This window comes from Strix aluco, chromosome Z (assembly GCF_031877795.1).
Source record: "Strix aluco isolate bStrAlu1 chromosome Z, bStrAlu1.hap1, whole genome shotgun sequence".
Classification (NCBI taxonomy): Eukaryota; Metazoa; Chordata; class Aves; order Strigiformes; family Strigidae; genus Strix; species Strix aluco.
Genome location: NC_133971.1, coordinates 56326669 through 56336057, shown reverse-complemented (window position 1 = coordinate 56336057; position 9389 = coordinate 56326669). Strand labels below are relative to the sequence as shown.

Genomic DNA, 9389 nt, shown 5'->3' with positions numbered 1-9389 from the left:
ATATTGGATCGGGACATTTTTAATTGGCGTCACGGACAGGATCCCTTGAGACGAGAGTGCTGTACTATCTTGCTGTGTTAGATGTAAACCTCTCAGGATGAAATAACCCCCTTTGTGTTACAGTAAGGTGTGACCTCCTGAGACTGAACAGGGGGTACTTGCATATCCATGTGTGGCCCTCTCAGGACGATAGTCCCCTTTGTATTGCTTTTGTGTTAAATTCAGATTTGGCCTCCTGAGAGTGAACAGGGGAAACTTGACATTGTGTAATATTCTGTAACTGAGGAGTTGTTGTTTTGCTTTGGAGAAAAATGAACCTTGCTTTAGAAAACCCCTCAAAAGAGGAAGTACCCAACATAGGGAAGGAAACTTTGTTTAAATTGTTAGAGAAATATAAATCAAAACCTTCGGTACCTGGAATGGATTGGGCCCGAGGGAATTGGTACAACTTACAGGCTGTCACTGATAGGATTGTTGCTATGCAGAAAGATGCAAAAGTCAGGTCTGGCAAGGGCAAAGGTTTTATTTGTGCAGTGTTAGGAGCGAGTCTGGCAGCTGCGGTGGAAGAGAAAAAGCAGAAGTTGTATCAAACTGATATTGTAATAGACTCCCTGCAGACGGCCGTACAGACCCTGCAGAACCAATTGAGAGAAACCAAAGAATTACTAGAGGAGGAAAGGGAGCAAAATATAATATTAAAGAATGAGTTGAGGGAACAACTCTTGGCGGAGGCGGATACACTGGCGGAGGCGGAGGTGAAGCTTCTGGAGAAGGGGATACGGCAAATTTATCCGCAAGAGGATTTGCAAAAGGCAAAAGAAGCCATAGAAAGCCCCCCCCATATGTATCCGCTGGTTAAAACAGAGTATGTGTACGAGGACGATAGAGATAACCGTCCTCAGGTTATCACCAAAGAAGTCCCATTTACATCAACCGAATTGGCAAAGTTGAAAAAAGATTTGGCAAGGACTGCAAAGGAATCAGAGACAGAATATGTGTGGAGAGTGTCTTTGTCAGGAGGGGATGGAATCTTATTGTCAGACAAAGAAGCAGAAGGATATTGGGGTCCGGGTGTGTTTTTAAGGACCGGCGACCGCCGAGCCCCATGGTCATTAACTCAGAGAGTTGCGTACTGGGCTGGAGGGCTGAACCCCTTGGAGAGGGGGGATCCCCTTGCCATAACAGGTACAGTGGATCAGTTAGTGGAAAGTGTGCAGAAGGCAGCCTGCCTGCAGATGATGTATGATCGGGAGCTCAAGCCTAACCAGGGCTCCCCGATGATGATGCCTGTGGACCCAGAGAGGATGACTCCCCTGATACGAGGACTTCCTGACTCCCTGAAACCCATTGGCATTCAGTTGCAAGGGAAGATTCAAAACACCCCCAATGCGGAAAGAATGACGGCTGCTCTGGAGGGGATAGTGACCCCTGACCACCGACAGCCAGGGAGGAAAGTATGGACATGGGGAGAGGTAGCCCAGGAATTGATTAATTTTGGGAGAAAATATGGCCCCGTTGGTGGATCGTCCCAAAGAACTGAAACCAAGGTCGTACGGGCTGTGGAGCAAATGAATGGGCGACAATCATCCATGAGGAAGGGCCAAGGCTTGGGATCACCCCGATGTCGGAATTCTGGGAGAGAGAGACCCCTAACTCGACAGGGACTGTGGCAACTAGGGCTTCAGAAAGGCATTCCCCGTGACTTGATGGACGGACTCCCAACCCCAAAATTAGAACAACTTGTGCAGAACTGGCGGGTGTCACTGCACAAGGTCTCCAGGTCCCTAAAGAGGATGGCGAGGTCAGTTGCCTCCTGCCCGGCCTGGAGGACAGCTCGCAGCTGTTACACCTCCACCCCCAGCAATCCATCTCATTTTCCAGGACAACCTGTCTTGGCCGCACTTCCTACAGTGGGCACAGTGCCGCTGGTGTTGGACACACCCCTTAATAAGTACACCTGGAAGGCCAAAGATGCTTATAGAAAGGAGCACAAAATTAATACAAGGTGGATTATTCCATCTTTCTGATTATAACTCACCTCCGGTTCTCAAAAGGAACCGAGAAGATTTTTCTTTCCTTTTCTCTCGCAGGTCAAACCTCCCCCGGAGAACGATATACTGAGTCACGTCGGGGGATCCTTATGTGGTTTTTGACCCTTTGTATAGTATTGATGTTTGTTGCCTTATTAATATTTGTAGGATGTGTTGTGTACCATCGTCGAAACTGTTTTGGGCGACCGTTCTCCTCTCCCTTGGTTCCGGAGGAAGCTCTGGCTCTCTAAGTGCTAACCAAGAATGGTGGGTCAGCAATTTCAATACAGTCCATACTGGACTGAGGATGCTGATCCCTGGCAACTCCACTTTCCTGGAAAAGGTACTTGTTGCCTTAAATGGACAAAAAGAGAGAGGAGTACGAGTCGGGGAAAGTGTTTGTGAATGGGCTTTATTCCCAGGCTTTGATTATTATGACCCCTATTGTAGGCCACCACTCCAGTCACGGGGTGGTATAACAACCCACTACCTCAGTTGGGAATAAAATTATATGATAAGTTAGGGAACAAAAGGATTGTCCGCAACCAGCGATCTGTTGAGTTTAAAATAGGTGAAACTCAAAAGTGGGGGGAAAATGAGTGGCCCCCTAAAAGAATTATTGAGCATTATGGGCCTGCCACTTGGAATCCCAATGAACCAATAATAATTCGACTACAAGCAGTCGTAGAAATTATTACTAATATAGACCTTGAACTCAACAATCTCAACAAATGCACACTGCAATCCTTCAACATCGTATGGTTTTAGACCACCTACTAGCTGAAGAGGGAGGAGTGTGTGGAAAACTAAATGTTTCTAATTGTTGTCTGGAAATAGCCGATGTAGGTGAAGTAGTCCTTCAGCTGACCACAGACATTAGGAAACTAGCTCATGTCCCCGTTCAAACATGGAATGGTTGGAGTGGTGATCTATGGTCGTGGCTACCCGGAGCACCATGGGTAAAGCAGCTTCTATTTTATCTCATATGTGCATTTGCCGCCTTGATGTTTTTGCCGTGTGTTATTCCTTGCTTTATTCAGTTAGTCCAACGTGTTGTCTCTAACGTGCAATTTATATCTACTGTCTCACCTGATGGTGTAAAGCAGATTCGTATTGTTCGCCAACCGAAACCTGTAGCTGTATCAATCATTTAAACCTTAATCTTAGGATAGAAGTTTTTAGGCCTAAACAGCACATGCGCTCTGGATTGAGGGCAACCATTTTGGCAGGTCCCTGGCTCAGGAAAGTCCGACCACCACTCGTTTTTTTGGCGTCGCAGCTTGTGATAACAATCAGAATGTATGCCCTTTTAATACTTGATTTTTTGGCTCTTACTTTGTTGGCTATTGCTGTATTTACTCTTGCGTTTTGTATGTTTTCGTCCGGTAAGTGTCCATGTAAACCGTCTTGTAGTTGCGCTGTCTCATGTAAACAATCATCTCCTTCCCCTCCCCGCCGCCAAGGACCGAGAGCACATCCCTCGGTCCGCCCTAAGACGGGACCAAGGGCACATTCCTCGGTCCGGTCTGAGACAGAGCCGAGAGCTCATTCCTCGGTCCAGTTTGAAATGGAACCTAGATCGCATTCCTCGGTCCGGGTTGGGATAGAACCAAGGACGCATTTCCCAGCCCTGGCTGAGACAGCGCTTTAACTTCGTTTAGTTAAAAACCTGTTAATCAATACTGTTACTGTTATCTTTTTATAAGTTTATTTAGAATGTTGTTAATGTTGTTATGGATAGTGTTGTTTATTTACCTTTAAGTTTGGGAAAGAAGTTTCTAGGCCCTAATGGCGCATGCGCAGTGGGAGAAAGGGGGCAGGGAAAGGAATTTTTTCCTGCTGCGCATGCTGATCCCAACTGCAGCGGACGGTGTGGACGGCCAGAGTCTCAAACATTTTGTGGTATTTTGGTTAAAACCGCGGGCAAAGATGGAAGATGTATCAGATTTGATTTTGATTCACGTTGTAATCTTTGCTTTCTTGATCACTATCCTAATTGTTATGCTTATTCTCCTTTTTTGTCCCTGTAAATGTCAGTCATGTAAACTGCCATTACGTTCTTCTGTCAATTCTTCGGAGCCTTAAAATTAGTTCATAAGATGCTTTGGCTTTATAAAAGTGGTTAGTTGTAAGCATGATATATCTGTTAAAAGATGTTATTGGTTATATGTTTGTCAGTTAAAAATGTTTATATTTGTCATTAATGATATGTTTGTTAGTAAAAATGCTTATACCTGTTAAAGATATTGTTAAAGACATGTTTATGGAAGGAAAATCTGCTGGACATCGTGTTTGCTATTGTATTTTGCACTTTTCTGGTCTTTCTCTCTCTCTCTGTACTGTTATCTTTATCGCCACCACGAAGACAGCAATGTTGAGCCACGGGGTGGTGTAAGGAACTGTGTTGGACTTTTGTCTCAACATTGCTGTAGCACCACCACCATTTCCTGGCCCCAGCACCCCGTTGCCATGGAGGAGTACGCCCTGAAGGAGATGAAGGGTCCCAGACAAAACCACAGCATCCGCCCGAAGCTAAATCTGGATGTGGGAGATGCGCCAGCCAGCATGACCAGCGCCTGGGCATCTGCGCATGGGGGACCATGAGACCAGGAGCCCCATGATCGGGGTGAGACGTGCAGGCTGGCACGAAATGGGCGGACTCCTTGGAAAAGATCGAGGGGACTGGGACAATAAAAAGGACTGTGTACTCCTCCCAGGGGGCTCCCCTCTTCAACACCTGCTACGTGGGGCCAGGACCTCAGCGGAGCTTGGAGCACCACCACCCGCACCGAGTCCGAGCCACCGGAACATCGCTGGATCCCTGGTGGTGGTGGTAATTAGCTGCATACCTACCGTCTTTCTTGCTTAGGGTTTCTGACTTTCCCCTTCTTTTCCTCTCTGTCCTATCGCTAGTACTAATTGTTATAGCAAATAAAGTTTACAAGGTTATACAGCATCTGACCTCGTTTGCGTCTTAATCTCGCTCTTGGGATCGTTTAAGAACCCGCCCCGATATTGGATCGGGACATAAGCAATGAGGGTTCTACACCTTTTTCCGGGAGACTGTTCCCCAGTTTACTAACTTCATTGTCAGCAAGAGTGAGATCTGTCCACAAGAGATTAAAATGGCCACAAATCTTACTGCCCTCTAGACAAAATATCAGCCCCATCTGTCTGCCACAACTTTCCTTCAATAACTAAAAAGAGCATTGAAATCAATAGATGAGTGGCACAATGAAGAAGAAATCTACATACATAGGAAGAGATGCACTGAAAGAGACAAAACATCTGTATTCAGGCTAGTGCTGATTTGGTTGATCTAGGATTTGTTTTGTTTTGTTTTTTTGTTTTTTTCTTTGTCAAGCTTTTTGACACCATGGTGATGACTGTAGTTAAAGCGACTAACTAGATGAGAGAGATAGACTGAGAGACAGGAAGTCATAATAATGAAACTGGTTTCTATAACAACAGATGGAGTACCAAGTTGTCTGCAGAAAGAACCTCGATTTTTCACGTTTTTGAATTGTTACTGCATTGCATATCAGTAAGTGCTAAGTGGAAAAAACACTAGATATAGAGGCAGTAGCAAAGGTTAACTCTTCGCAAGACAGTGAGTTTTGTAACTTAACACACAAAGCTTGTTTACTGTGTTATATTATTTACATTGTGCTGGTACAGAGACCTAATTGTACTGGTTATTGTACAAATGTAGAGAAAAGGACGTTCACTGTGCCTTAAAAAAAGGGCATGGGGTGGCAACAGAGACTGGCTGTAGATATGAACAGATGAGGGCGATAGTAGGTCCCAATTTTTTGCTTCCATATCTTTCTTTGCCTTAATTGTGTATGGTGGGACAGGGGAGAATGGTGAAAACATAAGAGATGTGTGAACTTACAGGCTTATATTATTCACATGCATGCTAATTTTATAAATTATACATCCATGAGAAATTTATACTAATGACTGACTAAATTGCTGTTATTCTTATATGGATTTTGAGAAAGAAAAGAAGTTAACAGTGACCCTTTAAAAACATTTTAAGATTTGTTTTTAACTTTCTCCAAGGTCTGTAACTGAGATAAGCATTTTGATAAAGATATGAAAATATATTTGATATGGTTGCGGCTGGAGCCGGTTGCTACAGTTTGTATTTTTTTAGCTGAACGTCAGAGCTTGGAGGACCTCTACAGAGAGCTCCCTGCTGAAGGAAAATGTAAAAGAGAATTTGTGCTGCATCACTTATATTTACACTAAACTTTAAAACTATGCAGAGACATATGCCACAATAATATACAGAATTAGTGAATTATCACAGATTTAACTGTAATATTTTTTCAGTTTATGTTGCAACCTAACTCCTTACCTTTTCTTCTCATTTGAAATTTACTTCAACTACTTAAAGGACAGAAGGACTTTTTGGGTGTTCTCTCTGTTTCCACAAAAATAAGCAGTTGAGTGATAAAAAAAGACTAAAGGAGACAAAATAGCCTCCCTCCTTTTACCACCCCAATGCAGATTGTTCATAATCACATGTGTAAATGTGTCTGCAAAATTTCTTACTGTTGTCTAAAACAGGACAACTGATACTTCTAATGACTTCTTTGAAATTGTCAAAGACTGGAAATGCCAAGAGTTCTAATTTTCTGTGAAGTAGTGCTTCAGTACTCACTCTGAGAGAGGATATAGGCAAAAGAATTGTACTTTTTTTGATACTCTACTTTCCAGATTACAACTAGGTTTGACAGAACTTAACTTAGACAGAAAAAGCAAGAAAGTAAAAACTTTCCCACTCTATTTTGTGTACGTTGAGCAGTTACAATCTCATTGCTCAGTCTTTTCAACATTTTTCTGTTGATATCTTCCTACTCTTCTTGTCTTGTGTCTAGACAGAGACCATACTTTCTTCCTTGCACTGTGAGATTCTTATTACACACTGGGAAACTGCAACCCAAACAAAGGAGCAATTAATTATAAATGTTTGCAGACTGACCTAGAAAGCTGAAAGGGTGAAAATAAAGCAATTCTGGAATACCTTATATGAATGAAGGGGGATCAAAGAACTCCCTGGGTATTCATTTGGAATCTTATCCTTAGAGAGTTCCGAGACAAATGCAGAAAGGAAATTAAGAATTAAAATAATTAATTGGCTATGTCAGTTTAACTTAATATCTGCTAATAATTGCTGGAAAAGTTCAAAGTAATTTGGCTGTTTTTAAGGGTTCTCAAGAAAAGTGTAGCCATTGTGGACAAGTGATCCCAGATAGCAAGTGAACCCAGCACAGAAGTATAACTACCATCTCTGGAAATCAAAGAAACTATATTAAAGTGAAAACAAATCAGATTTGATTTTTCTTTATACTAGAACAAGGACAATCTATCTACTGAAGGCCAATACATTTAGGAGTTGTGTAAGAAATTTTGTTAGTAGCAGTTTGAGTATCTTTATCCGTTTCTCAGTATTCATTTCTCAGTGTGGAAATGCCTACTATGTTTCTGAAGATTGGTAGTATCCTTAAATTCCAAATATTCTTTTAGGGTTATTTCAATAATAGTTTAAAATATAATATTAATTTAAAAACAATAGGCTTGAGGGCTGATAAAAAAATGCATGTGCAGAAATATATGACATGACAATTTTTAAAGATTTGAATCTGTCAGCATAAAGAACAATTTCACATTTCCAAGATTTATTGTTTTGTCTTTGTCTCTCACTCTGTTACTGTTTCTCTCTACTACATTAACACTGAGCAAGTTATAAATAAAATAATGTGAAGACGGGCACTTTGGCCTCTTAATAACTTGCTGAGTCTTTTCCTCTGCCAAGCCCATCATCAGTGGCACTGTTAGATCTCCACAGGTGTGCTCTTCTTAAGACCTTTGCAAATGGTGAAGGACAGATGGTGACATCCTAAAGGTCCACATTGTTCGCATTACTGGAGTCTCCTTGCTTTCCTCTTTGAAGTAAATACTTTCATTGATAAATGAGAAAGAAATGATCCAGGCATACCCTGAGTAACAGAGGATTCAAATAGTTCACTCATGTTGATTTATTGGTACTTTTTTGACATTGTCTCTCCACTGGAGGAATAATTGAAGTTAAGTACAATAAAGTAAGTACCTGAATAAGAAACTCAGTCAATAAAGACAATTAAAAGTGAACTTCAATGCAACAGATATTTTGTATAGAGTGTGGAGATGATGAGAAGGAAAGATGCAAGACCTGAAGGTGTGCAGCTACATTTAAAAACAGTCCTGTAAAATGATCTCCTAACCTGTGCATCAGCATTTTGAATCATGATGTTCAACATGTTTCTCACTGGCACAGTGACTGGAGGAAAAAGATGTCAAATTACACCTTTCTGTTACACCTTTCTGGTTAACTGTTAACATGTGAAATTAAGTGGTGTTTATATTAAAATAGTCCCCCTGTCTTGCAAATAAATATATGGGTGTGTATATATATATACACATGTATATATATATTTATATCTGTACAGGGAATTAGAGATCACTCCGATGGTGATGTTTAGGAGAGTGACAAATTAGGACAGTTTCACACTTTAAAACTAAAGTTTTAAATCCATACCTAGTCTGGAGATGAGGCTTTGCTGTGGATAATTTCTAGCAAAATTCTCCCTAGCTGATGCCGTCAGCTGTGCAAAAGTGGATGAGGGGTACTTATTTGAGGACATATATACATCTGTAAAGCTGTTAGTCTTTAGCAATCATATTCTAAAATAGTTGTGGGTATGCAATGCCACAGAGCTGTTGTGATATAGTTAGCACTAATGGCTATGGTCTTTAGTGGTTCTTAGTTGCTGATGCCAATTTAATCAGCCCTGACAGGTCTTTGATGAGAGAAGTGGGGTCATCATCTTCTGTGATTTTATTCCTTGATTGGACCTGAGATTCTGTGGTGGTTTAGTCCCTGCTGGGGTCTGAGACTAGGCGGCCGCTGCCCGTCCCCCACAAAGGGAGTGAAATACAAAGCCCCATGGCTGAGATAAGGAGAGGTTTAATATAACAGTGCAACAGCGACAAAACAACCAACAGCAATAACAATAATAATAACAGTAATAACAATGAACAGAGCAAGGTATGTACCGATACAGCAGTGAGAGGAATGGCTGCACAAACCCACGTGCTCACCGATTCTTCCTGTGCTTGGGCACCTGGACCTGATGTCAGCATGGTATATGAATAACCCGGCTAGAGCTTCCCCCCACTGCTGGGGAAACTTAACCCTATCCTGGCTAAACCAGGACAGATTCTTATGCTGTTACCCTGCTCCCATGAAAGAGGTTCTCCTCTGCTTCTGACGCTGCTTACCCTGTTTCATTTCGTCTCGCTGGTCGTTTC

The 9389-nt window shown here is 42.1% G+C and overlaps 1 protein-coding gene across 1 annotated transcript; it reads left to right on the top strand.

The window, feature by feature from the left end:
• Positions 1-311: 311 nt before the first annotated feature.
• Positions 312-2602, top strand: LOC141918811 (uncharacterized). The gene has a single exon (XM_074813658.1). It carries the CDS (start codon positions 312-314, stop codon positions 2025-2027), a length of 1716 nt encoding a protein of 571 aa, XP_074669759.1. The 3' UTR covers positions 2028-2602.
• Positions 2603-9389: the final 6787 nt, after the last annotated feature.

Coding starts and splice junctions, on each gene's coding strand:
- LOC141918811 (XM_074813658.1), top strand. CDS start 312: ATGAACCTTGCTTTAGAAAACCCCTCAAAAGAGGAAGTACCCAACATA.